The 21,012-nt window shown below is 36.4% G+C and overlaps 1 protein-coding gene across 9 annotated transcripts in view; it reads right to left on the minus strand.

Annotated features, from left to right (window-relative positions):
• The window catches only part of USP34 (ubiquitin specific peptidase 34), a 255,792-nt gene that overhangs the window by 79,841 nt on the left and 154,939 nt on the right, over positions 1 to 21,012 (minus strand). For all 9 annotated transcript variants that reach the window (XM_036262508.1, XM_036262511.1, XM_036262510.1 and 6 more), the window contains 8 exons: positions 17,477 to 17,677; positions 14,275 to 14,357; positions 7,889 to 7,929; positions 7,623 to 7,747; positions 5,706 to 5,858; positions 4,675 to 4,779; positions 2,232 to 2,287; positions 2,014 to 2,134 (listed from right to left, as the gene is read on the minus strand). In XM_036262508.1, coding sequence (XP_036118401.1) covers positions 2,014 to 2,134; positions 2,232 to 2,287; positions 4,675 to 4,779; positions 5,706 to 5,858; positions 7,623 to 7,747; positions 7,889 to 7,929; positions 14,275 to 14,357; positions 17,477 to 17,677 — 885 coding nt within the window. The remainder of the gene's footprint in view (positions 1 to 2,013; positions 2,135 to 2,231; positions 2,288 to 4,674; positions 4,780 to 5,705; positions 5,859 to 7,622; positions 7,748 to 7,888; positions 7,930 to 14,274; positions 14,358 to 17,476; positions 17,678 to 21,012) is intronic.

A 21,012-nucleotide genomic window follows, 5' to 3' on the forward strand; every position in this document is an offset into this window, starting at 1 on the left:
GGGGGAATGCAGACTGGTGCAGCCACTATGGAAAACAATATGGTGTTACCTCAAAAAATTAAAAATTGAACTTCCATTTGACCCAGTGATCCTGCTTCTAGGAATATACCCTAAGAAACCTGAAACACCAATCAGAAAGAATATATGTACCCCCATGTTCATAGCAGCACTATTAACAATAGCTAAGATCTGGAAACAGCCCAAGTGTCCATCAGTAGACGAATGGATAAAAAAGCTGTGATACATATACACAATGGAGGACTATGCAGCGGTAAGAAAGATAGATCTCTTATCCTTTGAGACGACATGGAGAGACCTGGAAAGTATTACCCTAAGTGAAATAAGCCAAGCAGAAAAAGACAAATACCACATGATCTCATTTATATACAGAATATAATGAACATAACAGTCTGAGGAATACGGTAGACCCAGAAACAAGGAAGTAGGACACAGACTGACATCCCTCAGAAGAGGGGGTGCGGGGGGTGGGAAGAGATAAACCACAGAACTTATATGCATGTATGCATGACCAATAGACATGGACAACTAAGCCAGGGATGGGACGGGGGTGGGGTGGGGTGGGGAGGGGGGTGCCAATGGGGTAAAAAAGGAGAAATATCTGTAACAAAAAAATAAATAAATAATTAAAAAAAAAAAAAAAAAAAGATGTTCCCTGCAGAGTTTTTTTAAAAGGAGTAACTTGTCAATAAAGATTAAATTACTTCCCTCTTATGTATTTAATTTTTTAAACTGTATTCATTGTTCAAATGAAAAATAAATCACAGAATGTGTTTACTAACGTAAATTATATACTTGTGTATTTACTGTATCCACAGAAAGTCCTGGAAGGCCATCACCAAAACATCATGGGAAAATCAAACTACATAAAGCAATCTTCTCTGTATCATATAAATTTTTTTCTTTCCTTATAATGATTTTTGCTTTATAATGATGTTATCTGAAAAATCATTATTTCTATTTTAGAATAACAGTTATATATTGGCTTATATATAACATAAGACTTCAACCAGCAAGTGTATAAATCAGCCAAGTTATTCCCACTGGGTATAATGGAAAAATGAAAGAAGGACCTAGAAGAAATAGCACAGGCAGGAGCTTTAATGCAATAGGGGAAGTAACACAGATTTAAGATAGGTAAGACTGTCACCTAAGTTGACCTCAAGAATCCTTAGTCTATGCCCATGGTGACAACTTCCCTCCTGTGTTTCCTGACACAATCGATAACCTCAAGAAAACCCTCCAGACCATAACTCACTCACTCAATTCAAGCAATGACAAAAGTGTCAATGGAAGAGTGAAAAAGATCATCTAAAGAGTAATTAGACATTTGTTAGTATAGAGTCTTTAAGCATATCAAATATTCAGTAATAAATTTTATGTCAAATGGGCCTTTAAAATATAAAAGCAGTAAGATAAGTGCTCTATAATGACTAGTTGTTCATTTCACTGTGTAAGTTACTATTCAAAATATTAAATCTGACAAAACTATACCACTGAAGTAGAGGCTGTCTCTCTACATACAGTCATAGGAATCATAAACTGCTTCTGCATTCTAAAAATAAGCCTAAGGTTTAAAGTTCCACGGTTCATTTTATTTTATTTTAATTTCACCCGAGGATATATTTTTTTTGTATTTATCTTCAGATAGAGCAGGAGGGAGAGAGGGAGAAAGAGATAAAAACATCGATGTGAGAGAGACACATCGATTGGTTGCCACCCCCACAACCCCAACTGGGGCCAGAGACAAACTGCAACTGAGGTACGTGCCCTTAGAGGAAACCAAACCCATGACTCCCTGGTCCATGGGCTGATGCTCTAACCGCTGAGCCAAACCAGTCAGGGCCCAGGGTTCATTTTATTCAAAGTTCACTCTTCCTGCCAACAGTCAAGTTCTAGTAAACTTTACATTTGAATGTTTAAGGAAATTTTTGGTTGCAACAAAAAAAGTTTCAATCACATTTCATACAGATATTTAGATGTCTCAGTACCTACCTGTCCTTCCCTTGAAAATTTAAAGGGTGGTTTGTGTTTAATAACACTTGTTGCAAGCCTGAGGAGTCCTGTAAGCCCATCATCTTCTATGTTACCATCTTGATGATCAAGAATCTCCCTGCTACAAAAAGGAATACAAGCATAACAAGACAGTTCACATAATTATGTCCTTTTATCTTTCCCAATAATATAATTATCAATTTCACATAGAATTTTACCTTCGAATACAGTCAGCCAAATGTCGTGCCAAAGCATCTAAATCGAGGAGTGTTGTCTTAATACAAAAAGAAAATACAAAATTCAAATATAAATTTTTATGTTTGGTAGTTCAGATATAAAACAACAAAAAAATCTTTTCCTTGTAAATAATAAAAATTTGGTTCTCCTAAATTCATTAATACCTGTTAAATAATAAATAACTCATTTACTTATATGTGATGTCAAATTAATAAAATTATAGTTGTAAATACATCATTGATAGTCCTACAAAAAAAGAAACAATGGGCCCTGGCCAGTGTGGCTCCATTGGTTGGAGTGATTTCCCGTACACTGAAAGGTAATGGGTTTGATTCCCAGTCAGGGCACACACCCCAGTTGTGGGTTCAATCCTCAATCAAGACACATGTGCAGAAGGCAACCGATCAATGTTTCTCATATCGATGTTTCTCCCCCAACTCAAAAAACAAACAAAAAAATCAATTCAATTTTTAAAAAAATATATAATGGAATGTCGGTAACAAATTACAATCGTCAGAGTACTTTATTGAGCAAAGTCTAAGGTTTGATGATGTTTTATTTTTTTCTTTAACAATTTTATTGAGATATAATTCACATACTGCACAATTCAACTCTTAGGGTTTTTTATAACACCATCTTTAAATTAGGCTTTAAAAGTAAACTTACATAAACAGTTAAATAATTTCAAAAAGCTTTCTCATTGTAGCTGAGAAAAAAATTGTAACAGATTTTATAAAATAGGCAACCCCAGGTTTGTCTGTTTTTAAATCAATGTTTATCTGGCAGTAATATTTTATGACTAATAATCAAGTAAATTAAATCATATTTAATATTAATTTTTATAATTATCTCTCAAATGAAAAGTAGAAAACTTTTAAGATTCGGATGCAAACTGTTTTTTAAAAAAAGTTCAAACTCTACAGGATATTTTAAATGTAAAGCGTATGTACTGCACTTTGATCAAAATACATTTTTTTTTTTTTTTGCTGGTACATGCCCTTCGTGGGAACCTAACCCAGGACTCTCTGGTACGCAGGCTGACGCTTAACCGCTGAGCCAAACTGGCCAGGGCAAAATACATTTTAAAAAATAAGAGCATCAGCCTGTGAGAGACCCGGGTTCAGTTCCCGCTAAGGGTGTGTACATCGGTTGCAGTTTGTCCCTGGCCCTGGTTGGTCGTGTGGGTGGCAGCCACTCAATGTGTTCCTTTCACATCGATATTTCTCTCTTTCTCTCTCTCTCTCTTCCTCCCACCCACTCTATCTGAACAAAAAAAATGGAAAAATGTCCTCAGGTGAGGATTAAATAAATAAATAAGAGAAAATGTTTCCTAAATATTTAAATGTATCTTCTTTATGTGTTTTTCATTTTTTTTCTGAGATCACTTAGATACATTTGGTTTACTAAATTTATAAAAGAGAAAAAAAAATCAAAAGAGCCCTGGCCGGTTTGGCTCAGCGGTTAGAGCGTCGGCCTGCGGTCCGGAGAGACCCGGGTTCGGTTCCCGCTAAGGGCACGTACTTCGGTTGCAGTTTGTCCCCGGCCCTGGTTGGTCGTGCGGGTGGCAGCCACTCGATGTGTCCCTTCACGTCGATGTTTCTCTCTCTCTCTCCCTTCCTCTCTCTCCCTCCCACTCTATCTGTACAAAAGATGGAAAAATATCCTCGGGTGAGGATTTAAAAAAAAAAAAAAAAAATCAAAAGACTTTATGTGCCAAGTTTGTTTTTAAAATTAACTTGTTTTAATCCTCACCCGGGGATATTTTTCCATTTTTTGTACAGATAGAATAGGAGGGAGAGAGAGAGAAACATCGACGTGAAGGGACACATCGAGTGGCTGCCACCCGCACGACCAACCAGGGCCGGGGACAAACTGCAACCGAAGTACATGCCCTTAGCGGGAACCGAACCCGGGTCTCTCTGGACCGCAGGCCGACGTTCTAACCGCTGAGCCAAACCGGCCAGGGCAAAATTAACTTGTTTTAAATATTTATTTAGATGAAAATATTTTAATTTAGTATTAAGAAAATTAGATCAGCAAACTGATAGTATTTCTTTAGCTTAAAATAACTTCTATTTGAATTGCAATTTTATTTTACATTCAGAACTCCAAATCCACATGCTATTACAGAAAGCTCAACTTAAATTTAAAGTCTGAATTTCACATTCTAAAGATTTTGCATCCACAACTCTTACTCGAGAGAGACTGGAAACTACTTATATACAGACACCAGATAAAGCCATTTCAACAAAGATCAAAGTAAAAAGAAGGGATTATAGCAGAACAGAAAGGTGCAAATACAATAGAAAAATTATGATATTTTCAACTCAGTATTGATTAAAATGACTTTAATAAGGATCTATGAACACGCATGTGCATAATTCATCTCTATTAACATGATAATGTATAATTTCCTGAACATACCTGACTAGCGTCCTTTATATGTATGTTGTCAACTAATTTGCACAACAACCAAAAATACTCTTTGCATCCAGGTTTCAACATTGGTTCTTCTTCATAATCATCTATCTATTAAAAAAATTTTAACTTTGTGAAAACATTTTTAAAAGGGAAATAACTTAAAGTTACAATATATTTAAGAAACTAGGCTTTATGAAATAATTAAATTCCAATACAAACAGTAATCAAAATTTAACAAAAAAATGAAGAGAACACTCTTATTTTTTTATAAAATTAGAATAACTAGGTACATAGTCAATAATGTGAAATCTCAGAAAAACATTACTCTCAAATTACTTACAACCTACTTGAAAAAGATATAGCTGCCGTATAATGCTAAGTAATGTGATATAAATTAAGAATTCGATGAAAATGTGGGAAAAAAAGAAACCTACAGAACATGAGTATATATAAATCTAGCCACATGCAATGGTCTGTTACAGTTTGAAATCTGAAAAATAAAGAACACATTATATCTCTTACATAATTGATGATAGATTAATATGGAAGCAGAAAAGTAAATTCTACAATGCAACATTTCTGGTAAATAAAATTTACTTACTAATGGGCTCAGGATTTATTATGTGGTAGGAGGCTTTTACAAGGCTAGTATATACATTGGAAAGGGAAGGAAATTAGACATTCAGAATATCGTAAGAATAATAATTTTTAAAAAACCTGTATGACTGAATGAGAAAACAGTTACATTTATGATATTTGTTCTAATAAGAACAAATGCTATTTCCAAAACAGAATTTCCATGAGAGATCTCCTAGAGCTGAAATCAAAGCAAACAGATTCCATTCCTAGGTGTAACGTGGTCACAATAGTCACAATGCTGTCACTTTAAGAACTATATAACTATTATCATCTTGGTAAAAACTATGTATAGTAAACAAGTACTCATAATTATTTCAAAGATATAATATGATGATAATACTGGGCAAAGGAAACTACAAAAATAGAAACCACTCCTGAACACAGTAAAATCTTACCCTGATAGGTTTGAGTGCTTGAGCATCAGGAAGAAATTTCAACAATGTTGAGGCAGCCAATAGCAGAAAAGAGCGATTGATTGAGTCTCCTCCATCCAGCCCTGACAGAGATAACTTATAAAGACCATTGCAAGACTCATGACGAACTGCAGTCTAAAGGAAAAAGTAAGTTCCAAAAATAATCTGAGTTAGTATTAAACAGTTAATATTAAGGTTAATGTGTTGGCAGAAATGTTAGATGACTTCTTTAGTAATATATTTTAAAATGCAATGTTCTAAACACATATTCATAAATGTAAATAATAAGTAATCCAAAGAATATATTAATATGTAAAATCATCTTAGAAATCCCAAACATGGCCCAAAAAAATAAAAGCAAATAAACACAACAACAAATAAAAAAGGGGTTGAGGAGAAAATATATATATTAACTTATTTACAAGATTAAGTAACAGGTTAAAATATTTTCATAACCAGTAGCTATTTAGAAAGCACTTAAACTAGAACATTTTACATATTCTAAGGGATTTACCCAAATGTCACAATGGTTCCCTGGGCCAGAGCCAGAGCAAAAACACATATGCACTGCCCTGGCCCATTTGGCTCAGCAGTTAGAGGGTCGGCATATGGACCAAAAAGTTGGGGGTTAGAGTCACAGTCAAGGGCATGTACCTCTGCTGCAAGTTTGATCCCCAGGAGGCAACCAATGAATGTGTCTCTCTCATATTGATGTTTCTCTCTCTCCCCCCCAACCCCCTCCCACAATATCTAAAAATCAATGAAAAAATATCCTTGGGTGAGGATTAAAAAAAAAAAGATGTGACTATTGTGGCCAAGTGAGAGTAACAGTGTGTTTCTACCATTTAATTTAGGAATATGGTATAATATCAAGATATAATTAGTGAAAATTATGTTGTCCTCCTCAGTGTTGATAATATAATTAGTGAAAATTATGTTGTCCTCCTCGGTATTGATAATAGAATCAAAAGAAAATATATTTGACTCATTTTTAGTCTCTCTTGCATCTAAGATACACTCTAATTAAATAGAATCCCCCCCCCAAAAACCCAATTACCAAAATAAATGATCAAATCCCCCTGCCCTAGAAAAAAGCAATTTAAAAAAAAGCAAATTAATCACACTATAAATAAGTCTTTCAGAAAAAGACAAATATGAATGCTACAGAATATTTAACATTCACACTTAAGTGTACATAATTCAAAACACTCTCTATTTTTTTTTTTTTCATCCTCACCAGAGGACATTTTTCCATTTTTTGCACAGATAGAGTGGGAGGGAGAGAGAGGAAGAGAGAGAGAGAGAGAAACATCGACGTGAAAGGGACACATCGAGTGGCTGCCACCCGCACGACCAACCAGGGCCGGGGACAAACTGCAACCGAGGTACATGCCCTTAGCGGGAACCAAACCTGGGTCTCTCTGGACCGCAGGCCGACGCTCTAACTGCTGAGCCAAACCGGCCAGGGCTCTATTTTTTTTAATCCTCACCCGAGGACATTTTACCATTTAGCTTCAGGCAGAGTGGGAGAGAAGGATTGAGAGAGAGAGAGAGAGAGAGAGAGAGAGAGAGAAACACTGATGTGAGAGAGATACATCCATTGGTTGCCTCCTGAATGACCCCAACCAGGGCCGGGGACCGATCCACAACTGAGGTATGTGTCCTTGACTGGAATTAAACCCATGGCTCTTTGGTCTGTGGGCCGATGCTCTAATGGCTAAGCCAAACAGGCCAGGGCAAAACACTCTAAATCTTAAAGGATTAAATAAGCACATTCCAGATCATATTATGTATTTATTGAATTATGTCCATTTGTTCCCATTAGCTCTTTTTTATTATCGCTGTTAACAATATGAAAAAATATGAAGAGTAACTACTAATCTTCAATTTTTATCTTACCTCAGGAATAAGGAGGGTCAATTTCTTTAGCCAGTCTTGTAAATGATCACTATCAGCAAGGCTAGATTTCACTAAAGAACAGCAATGAGTCCAACTCACCAAGAGCCACATTGAATAATGTGAAACTAAAGAAAAATAAGAAAAAATACAACTATAAGGGCTCGTACTGTAAAGAAACAATGTTCATTACTTAAAGATATTATATATAAATGTATCTAATTACCCAAATTTTTACCTCTTAAAAATGAACTTTCTTGAACTCTTACCTTCATGTCTAGACCTGTGATCAGACTGAGCTTTCAAAACTCTGTAAAGTAAAAACACACCACCACAACCACTAATTAAATTCAGCAATGAATTCAATATAACTCATTTTACCATATACCCTTTAAAATATATACAAACTAAAAAACAGATTTTAAGAAAGCTACTTTTATTTTTTTCTATGATCTTTATCTTTTATTTTAAAAATTCACTGGTAAAATCTTACAGCAAACACCAAATGAATGTTCAGAGTTAAAAAATCTGAGTAAAACCAATGTTGATTGAAATAAGTGAATCCTCAAAAAATGCTCATGATTTAGTTACTAAAGAGATATGTATTACAAAGAGAAAGAATAATGGTTTAGTCTAAATTTCAGACTCCTTAAAAAAAAAATCATACATTGACATAAAATATCCTTTCTTAGGAAAAAAAATTCTGAGATGTCCTAAATAAAATTACAGTGGACTAGAGAGTGAAACAAAGAGACAAGAGTATTTAACCAGTTAATTAACAGCTGTGAGCCAACTAACAATAGACTGCTCACATTCCTGAATGCATGCATGTAGGAGCTTTGAATCAACTCCTATAGCAACTGCCAGGAGTCACCACATCCTGCTTATGTGTGAACATTCAGGACTGGTGCCTGCAACCAATCAATAGTAGTAAATATTTCTTCCTTAGGGACTCTTTACCTATCCTGGAACTGCCCTTGCTTCACCTTTTCCTGCCGTCTTTCTGAACTGTAGCCAATGTAAATTCTTTCAGAACAATTTACATCTTCCATAATGTATAACTGATACCATTGTAATAACCCAGTTATTATTAACAGGAAAGGAGCAAAGGGGAGACTAGATAATATAGGCATGCCATTTATACAACTTTGCCAGGAAGCTGCAGTTTAATCTTCTCCAGGTCTGTTCTGTGCAGATTCTGGAGAAAGAGACTGGACAATAGATGCATGCCCAGTAAGGTCTGGGTGATGTGGGAAGGTGCTTGCCTACCAATCACACCTAAAAACAAATCATTGGCCAGAATAGGCATGACCACTGCAAGCATAGAAAGATTTGATATTTAAACTACTAAACAAAGGGAGTTTTTTTCTCTTAGCCCTTCTTACTCATGCCTGACTCCTGGCTTGCAGGGCTCTCGTGCCCCTGCAGTCACCCACATCACTCACAGCCATGTGGACCCCAACACAATGGACTGATGGACTGTGATTAGCCTGATGCTACACTGGGTTTAACTCCACCATGAAACAGAACTCTGGACACTGACTTTGTTTCTGATCTACTTTGGACTAAGACAACTGGGACTTTAAAACCCCAAAAATACACTTTCATGCAAATAAAAATCACTCATTCTCTCTCGTGTGAGTCTTAAAAAATTCTTCTTCTCAAAATATCATAAGAACCCAACCCCCTGACACCCAGTGAAGAAAGGGACTCCCCTACTTCTACCAAGAACACTCCACCCCCACCAATAACATAAGCCCATCAACTCCAGGGTGGTGGACATGTTGTCTACTCCATCTAGCCCTGGTGTTGGTGGTTTAGACTTCATGCCCCAGGACCTGGTGCTTTTCTGGCTAGCATTTGGCCCAACAAACCCTTTCAGAAAAGCTTTCAGCCATGAAAGTTCCTATTTTTAATGCTTTTGTACTGTTAATGCCAATTTCTATTATAAACAGTTAAAAGCAAGTTATTAAAAAGTAGAGAAAACTAATTCAATGTAATATAATTTTACCTTTATTTTACCCAAAACTTTTAGTTATTTTAATGGAAAATGTATTACTTTAGTTTTCAGCCCAGCCAGTGTGGCTCACTGATTGAGCATCGACCCATGCACCAAGAGGTCGCGGGTTCAATTCCCGGTCAGGGAACATGCCCAGAATGTGGGCCCAATCCCCAGTGTGGGGCATGCAGGAGGCGGCCAATTGATGTTCTCTCTCATCGATGTTTCCATTTCTCTCTCCCTCTCTCTAAAATCAATAAAGAAGAAATATTTCTTTAAAAAAACTAAATATTAAAATATTTTATTTAACAAAATGATTAAATATCGATTATTTGCCTTACAAATAAACTGTATTCAAAAAGCACTACCCTCTAGCATTCCCACTTTGTTATAATTCATAAAACACCATTCAAAATCCCAATAAAGCAAGGCACACCCATATTTATTTAAAGTAAAAGGTTCTAAGAAGTTAAAACTTTATAAGTCAAATATTAATATTAAACATACTATAAACATATTGGTATAATTAACTCTACCAGAGTAGCTTCCCCATCTATCTTTTTTTTTTTTAATCCTCACCTGAGGACATTTTATTTATTTTTTGTTCAGGTAGAGTGGGAGGGAGAGAGAGGAACAGAGAGAGAGAGAAACATCGATATGAAAGGAACACATCGAGTGGCTGCCACCCACACGACCGACCAGGGCCGGGGACAAACTGCAACCAAGGTACATGCCCTTAGCGGGAACCGAACCCGGGTCTCTCCGGACCGCAGGCCAACGCTCTAACCGCTGAGCCAAACCGGCCAGGGCTTACCCATCTATCTTTTAAATCTGTAGCATTAGATGATTTTTGACAACACAAACAAAAAGTATTCTATCAGCTTTAATTGATACAAACCTCCTAGCACCTTATGAACTGAGAAATAATAGGAATGAAGTGGGGTGGGGTAAGATCTCAGATAAAATTTTAATGAGTTCTTAAAAATGGATCTGCTGGCCCTGGCCAGGTAGCTCAGGTAGTTAGAGCATCATCCCAATTCACCAAGTTTGTGGGTTCTATCCCTTGTCAGGGCACATGCCCAGGTTGTGGACCAGATCCCCAGTGCGGGGCATGCATGAGGCGGCCAATTGATGTTCTCTTATTAATGTTTCTTTCTCTCTCTCTCTCCCTCCCTCCCTCTCTCTCAAATCAATAAAGAAAAAAAAATTAAACGACCAATGAATGCATAAATAAGTAGAACAACAAACTGAAGTCTCAATGCTTTTCTCCCTTTAAAAAAAAAAAAAAGCCCTGGCCACTTTGGCTCAGCGGTTAGAGCGTCAGCCTGCGGTCCAGAGAGACCCCAGTTCAGTTCCCAATAAGGGCATGTATCACGGTTGCAGTTTGTCCCTGGCCCTGGTTGGGTCGTGCGGGTGGCAGCCACTCGATGTGTACCTTTCAAATTGATGTCTCTCTCTCTCTCTCTCTGTCTTCCTCTCCCTCCCTCCTACTCTATCTGAACAAGAAATGGAAAAATGTCCTCGGGTGAGAATTAAAAAAACAAACAAACAATGGAACTGATAGAATGAACACAAGAATTGCCACAGAGAGAATCAGCTTGAACAGCAGCAGCTGGTATCAAATCAGTACATTTATTTTTCATTGTATGAGGTTAACAAAGTCAAGTGAATAAAAAGCAGACTAAAACAGTCGTTAAATTGCCTTAACTAAATATACTGCAATGTGAGAGATAATGAAGTCAACTCGTGTATTAGAGGACAAGGAGGAAAAGTTAAGAAAGATTCAGTTATGTCCTGGCTGGTTTGACTCAGCAGTTAGAGCATCAGCCCATGGACTGAAGGGTCTCAGGTTCAAGTCCTAGTCAGGGGATGTATGCCTGGGTTGCAGGTTCAATCCTGACCTAGGTAGGGGTCATTCGGAAAGCAGCCAATCGATGTGAATCTCTCATGTCAATGTTTCTCTCTCTCTGTCCCTCTCCCTCCCTCCCATTCTATCTAAAAATCAATGGGAAACTATCTTCAGGTGAGGGTTAACTAAAAAAATAATTATTATTTCATTGAGAGTAATTGGTGGTTGAAGTGTAAATGTATTTATTATACTAATCAAGGGCATGTTATAGCATTTTCTTCATTTCCCCATTACCCATTCATAAATTTTACAAACTATGAAGTAAGGTGCCTAGCACTGAAACATAACAATGAGCAAAATCAGATTTAGTTTGAAAAGAACTTATCAAATCTAGTGGGGTACAGTAGATACTGACCAAGGAATGAATGACACTAAAGAAAAGCACATTAGAAAAGAAATAATTGCCCTGGCCGGTTTGGCTCAGCAGTTAGTGCGTCGGTCCACAGACCAAAGAGTTGCAGGATAGATTCCGGTCAAGGGCATGTTATCTCGGTTGATGTTTGATCCCTGGTCAGGGTCATGGAGAAGGCAACCAATCAATGTGTCCCTCACATACTGATGTTGATCTCTCTCTGAAAATCAATGGAAAATCAGGTAAGGATTTAAATAAAAAAATAATCTTAGGCTCTGGCCAGTGTGGCTCAGTTGGTTGGAGTGTCGTCCCATACATCAAAAGGTTGCAGGTTTGATTCCCAGTTACAGCATATACCTAGGTTGTAGGTTCAATCTCCTGTCGGGGTGGTACAGGAGGCACAACCAATCGATGTTTCTCTTTCTCGGCTTCCCATGTATTAGTCAGCAAATAGCATATTTTAATTTCTATATCATTAAAATTTTGTACATTATTTTACAAATTTCCAACATAGCTCAAATAAACAGAATCACATTACATGTTTTAACTATATTCTTAGACACACATTTCCAGCTCTGTCCACAGAGGGCCGAGAAGCAAAGAAACACTGGTAGCAATGAGTACACCAAGCACTCATATTTTTGAGGTTCCCTACCAATAGGAACTAGAGCTTCTTAAAGAAAATGGCTGATTTTAGGAGTTAGACAGGGAGACTACAAGCCTGGAAGACCTTGTAATTTCAGGAGGAAAAAATGATTCCTCCCTTCCCCCCAAAATAATGGGATATGTGAAAACGACACATAAACAAGCTTGACAAGGCCAACTCCGGTATAATTTGAGCAAAGTAAACAGCAATAGTAATGAATTACAAAATACTGAATGGAAAAAATCCAAACTAATAATAAAAGGGAGGAAGAGAAAGCATTTCCTCACAATAGAATGTCAATTAATAACATAAAAGGAATGATAAGAGTTACAAAATCACTAGTTTTTAAATATACTAGTATTTGCCCTGGCCGGTTTGGTTCAGCGGTTAGAGCATCAGCCTGCGGTCCTGAGAGACCCGGGTTCGGTTCCCGCTAAGGGCGCGTACCTCGGTTGCAGTTTGTCCCCGGCCCTGGTCGGTTGTGCGGGTGGCAGCCACTCGATGTGTTCCTTTCACATCGATGTTTCTCTCTCTCTCTCTCTCTCTGTTCCTCTCTCTCCCTCCCACTCTACCTGAACAAAAAATGGAAAAATGTCCTCAGGTGAGGATAAAAAAAAAAATATATATATATACTAGTATTTTACTTTTAATCTGCACCCTAGGCTATTTTCTTTTAATTGATTTGAGAGAGAGAGAAAGGGAGAGGGTGGGGAGAAAGAGAAACATCGATTGGCCGCCTCCTATATGCCACCCACTGGGGATTTGATCCACAACTTGGGCAAGTGCCCTGACTGGCAATTGAACCAGCAACCTCTTGGTGCATGTGTTGATGCTCAACCACTGAGCCACACCGATCAGGCAACCATACTAATTAGTTAATTAATTAACTAATTAATTCAGGCAAGAATCATCACTGAATGTTAAAAATAAATAAATAAATAAATAAAAATTTAATTAGGAGCTAGAAATTTAAGCAGTTGCGAAATATCTTCCACAGGTTACTTTTAACTGCCAAAAAATAAAAAAAGTCAGAAACCAGTTTAAACAATCAAAATTAGTATCACTAATAATGGGACAAACTGACATCACCAGAATATACTGGGAAAGACATACTATTTATGGAGTATTTCTGTTAAAATGTATAATCTGAATCTAATCATGAAGAACAATAAGGAAAACCTAAATTGAAAGGTGTATTATAAACAAATTGGCCTGTACAATTCAGAAATGTCAATATCATCAAAGAAAGGTTAAGGAACTATTCCTGATTAAAGGAAATGAAAATAACTATGACAACTAAATGCAGTAGTAGTACATGATCCTAAACCAGGAAAAGAATTTTTATGAGAATATTAATTAGACAATTTGAGTATCAATTGTATATTAGATAGTATTTTCTAAACTTAATTATTTTACACTAGTGGTTAAGAAAATGTCCTTGGTCTTAGGAGAGATACACATCAAAGTATTTATGAGTAAATGGTAATGATGTCTGAAACTTACTCTAAAAGATTCAGGATAATATGTAAATAAATGCATTCTCACAGACACAGAAAATACATGCTCATGATTATATGATAAAATTGGCAAAATGTTAATAATATGCAAATCTAGATAAGCAGTATAGTATGGGAGTGGGAAAAAAACACCCGAAAATTTTTAAATATTAATTTTTTTTTCAAAATAAAGTTTTAAAACATTATATTTTTACTACAAATGCATATATAAATTAGGTTAAAAACATCATACCTAGGAGCCAGATTATCATAGGTATAAGCAACAGACATAAGTCGCTGAATCAAACTGGTTCCTTGCACAAGAACAAGAAATACCTTTAAAACAAAAAACATTTTAAAAAATCTTTAAATACACTAAAACACAAAACTGCATTTTAAACCTAAGACTCCGAGTTACTTTTATTTTTACTTATGACAAGATAAGAAATACCTTAAAAATGGCCATCTGAAAATACTGTAAAAATATCAAATATTACAAAACCAGAATTTTGTAACCAAATTTAAGAATAGCAACCTTAACAAAAAAATATTCAAAATTTAGAAATACAGAGTTAAAATTCTATTTTATAGTTGATCCACAAATTCTCTACATGTCAGAGAAAAATACTGTATATCACATGTTAGTAGATTTTGGAAGCATGGGTGAAGAATTAAACATTTTCTACTTTTGAAACAAGAAAAAACAAGTCAAATAATAGCAGATTCCTCAACCATCCTGAAATAAATATAGCAAGGCACTATAATACACCAAGGATATGGAGAACATCAATTTAGATTAAAAATCCTGAGGTTCAATGTTGAGTTTGCTTACTTTCAAGCTGCCTTGATTCTAATAAATACTTAATTTTAAATTCTTGTTTCATCCACATAATAGAAAATAATAATTTGCTAATTTAATGTAAAAATTACGAATCCCGTCTGTGTATCAGAACCCATTCAGAGCACTTATTTTATAAGTGTTCTCATCCTGGAGACGTTAGACAAGTGCAGCAGATAACAAGCAGCACTGTAACACAAGTATATACAATGTGCCAAATGTGCAAAAACAAAGGAGTAACAACTAAACCTGTCACTGGCAAAATAGCAAAGCTCAAAGAAAAACTATATTTAGGCAGGAATTTAAAAGGTCAATCTGGCCCTGGCCGGTTTGGCTCAGCGGTTAGAGCGTCTGCCTGTGGTCCGGAGAGACCGGGTTCGGTTCCCGCTAAGGGCATGTACCTCGGTTGCAGTTTGTCCCCGGCCCTGGTTGGGTCGTGTGGGTGGCAGCCACTCGATGTGTCCCTTTCATGTCGATGTTTCTCTCTCTCTTTTCCCCCCTCACACTCTATCTGAACAAAAAAAAAAAAGGAAAAATGTCCTCAGGTGAGGATTAAAAAAAAAAGTTCAATTTGGAATTTGAACCTTCTTAAAGGCTATTAAAGAGAACAGGTGAAATTATGCATGACAGTAAAATAGTAAAAGAATTATTTTCTAGTATACCAATATTGAATGACTATGTCTTCAGAATTAGTGTAACAAGAACTTTTGTTCCCAAACAGCTCAGATTCACATACTAAGCTCTAATTATTATGAGAAATAAACTAATGGTAAATACATATAGTATGTACCTTTTGTAAACTATAATAACCTAACACTGCCCTGTGCGTAGAAAAAAAAAACTCAAAAAATATACTATTAACGGTTGTCACCTATAAATGGAGAGAAGTTCACTTGTATATTCAGAACTATTTTCAATAAAAATGTACTTGCATATATTTTTTTTAAAAAACAAGCCAATTCTTGGGGGCTGGGTGGAGGTGGGCAAAGGTGGGGGGGGGTTAGAAACATCTGTAATAGTGTCAACAATCAAAGTAAAAAGAATAAAAAACAAGCCAATTCTTTTAAAAACTCTGTATATCTGTATTTATACATATATATTATAATATCTCAAGAGGAAATCACTACTGAGAGTCAAAAGCTTTTAAATTATTTAGTAAGTTGATGGAATGGAGAACACTCAATCTGAGCCTTTTGCATTATAAGCAGGAATACTAGCATAGATCCTTTTCCCATCCTTGCCCCAAAGTCCAAAAGAGAAATATGCTTTGTGTTTCCATCTATACCAGCAGTTTCCAATCTATGATCACCACAATACTTTTCTGTAAATAACCAACTTATTACTCTGGTTTCTCTTGGGCAGGTATGAGGTGCCGGTCTAAAAAGATCACAAAATGAGGAAAAGATTTCACTAAAACCTCATCTTCATCTCTTTCTCACTTCCCAGTTCACTAATGGAGAAAATGGAAGGGCAAATATATGATCACATATATTTTTTTGTAAAAATATGTTTGTAAACAACAAAATTCATAGTCAAAAATAATTCCAATCTGCCCTGGCCGGTTTGGCTCAGCGGTTAGAGCGTCCACCTGCGGTCCGGAGAGACCCGGGTTCGGTTCCCGCTAAGGGCATGTACCTCGGTTGCAGTTTGTCCCCGGCCCTGGTTGGCGTGCGGGTGGCAGCCACTCGATGTGTCCCTTTCACATCGATGTTTCCCTCTCTCTCTTTCTCTCTCTCTCCCTCCCACTCTGTCTGTACAAAAAATGGAAAAATGTCCTCGGGTGAGGATAAAAAAATAATAATAATAATTCCAATCTTATTGCTTATTATTATGACATTTTCTTCAAATCTATCCAGTTTATATACTTGCTCTGCAACTCCAGGGCTGGTATATAACAAATCAAATTCCTCCTTTGCTAGCTGACTTCCTATGAGGTTCTGTCAACCAGAAGCACTAGAAATTATTTCCTTGCTTTTTTTGTTAGCACTGCTCCAGAAGTATTTTACCTAGAAAAGGCAGTTGGTTTCAGAAGCAGTAGCAGAACACCTTTCTTCAGAGGCCTAAACCCCAGTTCAACAGTATTCCTCCTACAAGCTTATTTCTGAAAACCCTAACCTATTTCCTCCATATATGTTCCACAAACCCTAGGAGTGGTAAATGTTTACTTGTCTAGGTTATCTCATCATTTCTTTTTTGTATTTTCAGTCTTCCAACACATACATGTATAACCAATTCTCTATTTTAAATTTCCTCTGCTGAAATATCTAATGTGTTTGTTTTCCTGAATGGACCCTAATACACTCAGTATATATATTACTAAATATAGATAATAAACTCAATCCTACAATTAGATAAAATCAAAATGCCATATAATTCATTCCTGCATTTTGGATGATGAAATTAAAAGCATTATTGCATCATAATGCAATAATAAAACTACTTCTGTTATAAAATGAAAACAATTACTTCAGATGGTAAGTCATACTGTGGTATTGTAGAATAACAATTTTTATGCATTAGTGTGTTTCATCATTTTGTCAAAACAAAAATACATAAGCTCTCTTAAAACATAAACAGACTTCATTACTACAATTTAATGATAACTTCTGTACTTTACCTCTGTTAATCTTGGTATATGAAGACCCTTGGCATGATCACCAGTAGCCTTTCTTGATTTGCCAGGCCAAGTTCTTTTCCTATGGCTTTCTGCTATACCAGACCAGGCAAAGACATCATGATAAGCTAAATCCAAATCGGATGGATCTACTGCAAACTGGCATATTAACTTCAGCAAGCAAGCAAGACAGTCTAGCTGCCACTGTGGATAAGAAGAAAATGTAGTTTTCCTATTTTGATTAATTTAATATGGCTACTATATAACTTACAATGAAAAGCTAGAAAATAAAAATTATTATACCTAGTAATCCATGTGCTATAGAATTTTGCTGTGCATTAATTATGGTAACAATCCAATCTTATAAAAATGAAGAAAACTAAACATTAAGAGGGTGTATTTAATGAAATGAAAATTTCTATCATGAAAGCATCATACACATGTATGTAGTAGAAAGATACAGGGTTTAAAAAAAACACACTGCTCAAAACATACTATTAACTTTTTTTTAATTATTAAAAGGTTAACAAAGATACTTACCTACAAATAAAATGAAATGAGACAAAGTATTACAAGTTGTTTCTCCACACAAGATGCATATACTTTAATATTGTGAGGTCAAAGCAATTTTCAACAGTTCTAGAAAATCAACTGAAAATATTATATCTATCTATCTACATACACACACACATATATACATATATATAATTAAAATAAAAATATTTCTTTGGTAAAATATTGTTTTGTATAATATTTCTAACTGACTTGAAGCTCTACTTTAACATTTTTATGTTTTTTAATTTATTGTTTCATCCTTGCCTGAGGACATTTTTCCATTTTTTGTTCAGATAGAGTGGGAGGGAGAGAGAGGAAGAGAGAGAAAGAGAGAAACATCAACGTGAAAGGGACATATCAAATGGCTGTCACCCGCACAACCCAACCAGGGTTGGGGACAAACTGCAACCGAGGTATGCACCCTTAGTGGGAACTGAACCCGGGTCTCTCTGGACCGCAGGCCGACGCTCTAACCACTGATCCAAACTGGCCAGGGCTACTTTAACATTTTTAAAGTAAAACACTTCTTTTAAATAAATTAATAAGAATATCACTTATGCCCTGGCCAGTTTGGCTCAGCGGTTAGAGCATCGGCCTGCGGTCCGGAGAGACCCGGGTTCGGTTCCCGCTAAGGGCATGTACTTCGGTTGCAGTTTGTCCCTGGCCCTGGTTGGTCGTGCGGGTAGCAGCCACTCGATGTGTCCCTTCACATCGATGTTTCTCTCTCTCTCTCCCTTCCTCTCTCTCCCTCCCGCTCTATCTGTACAAAAAATGGAAAAATGTCCTCGGGTGAGGAAAAAAAAAAAAAAGAATATCACTTATGTTCAAAATGAGAGTTTCAGAGCTTTCTCTTCAATATTCCTTTTCTTACTATTTTCCTAACACCACTGCCAAGTGGTATATCTATACCAATATACCAAGAAACATAGCAACCCTATATAACTGGTTTTCAAGTAAGGTACTAAGAAAATTTAGTGAGGAAAGAACAGTCTTTTCAACAAATGGTGCTAGAAAAACTGAATAGCCATATTAAAAAAACAACAACAAAATTTCAACTTCACTCTACATACATAAAAGTTAGTTCAAAATGCATCACAGACCTAAATGTGAAAGATAACTATAAAACTTACAGGGGAAAAAAAGAAAACCTTTGTGATCTTAAAATAGGGATTTCTTATATAGGATACACAATCTGTTAAAATTAAAAACTGCACTTAAAAAACCATTAATGGCCCAGCTGGTGTGATTCAGTGGTTGAGTGTCAACCCATGTACCAAGAGGTCACCAGTTCGATTCCTGGTTGGGGCACATGCCCAGGTTGTGAGCCAAATCCCCAGTGGGGGGCATGCAGGAGGCAGCCCATCGATGTTCTCTCTCATAGAGGTTTTTTTATCTCCTTCCCTCTCCCTTCTTCTCTAAAATCAATAAAGAAAAAAATTCATCAATGTTTACACATGCAAGCCGCAGACTGAGTAAAAATATTCCCACTACAGTAGCACACCCACCCCGCCTTATTCACAATTTCATTTTCAGAGGTTTCAATTACCTACAGTCAATGACAGTCTGAAAATATTAAGTGGAAAATTCAAGAAATAAACAGATCCTAAGTTTTAGATTGTGCACCATTCTGAATAGTGTGATGAAATCTGCTGTCACACTCTGTCCTACGCAGGACATGAATCATCACTTTATCCAGTGTGCCCACACTGTCTATAGTGCCCAACCATTAATCACTAAGCATCTGTCTCAGTATCACATTGCTTGTGTTCAACTAACCCTTACCTTACTTAATAGCAGCCACACCGTGAAAGAGTGGTGATGCTGCCCATGTGGATATGCCAAAGAAAAGTTGTAAAGCATATTTATGTATAGGAAGAAAAGTATATATAGGGTTTGGTACTATCCATGTTTTCAGGCATCTGCTGCCATCTTGAAACGTATTCCCATAAATAAGGGGGCACTACTGCACATATACCTGGCAAAAAAAAAAAAAAAATTGTCCAAACTAAGGGGGGGAAAATAGTCTTACAACTCTTTAATGGGACAAAAAAAAAGTCCAAAATATGAAAGAAACTTCACAAAGGAAGTTAAAACGCATGGTCAATACAGAACTTATGGGGCACAGTAAAAACAGTGTTAAAAGGAAAATTTACAGTTATAAATGTTTATGGCAAAAAGGCAAGAAAGATCTCAAATTAGCAATGTAACTTTACAACTTACGGAACTAGAAAAAGAACAAACTATACCTAAAGGTAGCAGAAGAAATAATAAAGATCAGAGTAGAGGTAAATAGGAGAATAGAAAAATCATGGAGGTGTTTCTCTATTTCTCTCTCTCCCCCTCCCTCCCTCCTACTCTCTCTAAAAAAAGAAAAAACATCCTCAGGTGAGGATTACTCAAAAAAAGCAAAAAAATGACAAGCTATTAGCTACAAGGACTAAGAAAGAGTAAAATTTCTTAACTTGGAAATGAAAGTGGGAACTTTTCTACTAATTCAATAGAAATAAAAAGGCTTGCCCTGGTGGAGCGTTGGCCTGCAGTCCAGAGAGATTTGGGTTCGGTTCCCGCTAAGGGCGCGTACCTCGGTTGCAGTTTGTCCCCGGCCCTGGTTGGTCTTGTGGGTGGCAGCCACTCGATGTGTCCGTTTCATGTCAATGTCTCTCTCTCTCTTCCTCTCTCTCCCTCCCACTCTATCTGAACAAAAAAATGTCCTCAGGTGAGGATAAAAAATAAATAAATAAAAAGGCTTATAAGAGAGTACTATGAAAAACTGTATTTCAAAAAATTGGATAACTTACATGAAATGGACAAATTTGTAGAAACACAAAACCTACCAAAACCGATTCATAAAGAAATTTAAAAAAAACTAACAAGCAAAATAGAGACAGATTCATAGAGCATAGGTTGACACCTGGGGGAAGGAAATGGAAGGGAGCTGGTTGAAGGGGGTGGAGGGATTGAGTAAAAACAAAGAAAAAGAGAGA

This window comes from Molossus molossus, unplaced genomic scaffold (genome assembly GCF_014108415.1).
Source record: "Molossus molossus isolate mMolMol1 unplaced genomic scaffold, mMolMol1.p scaffold_m16_p_15, whole genome shotgun sequence".
NCBI classification, from domain to species: Eukaryota; Metazoa; Chordata; class Mammalia; order Chiroptera; family Molossidae; genus Molossus; species Molossus molossus.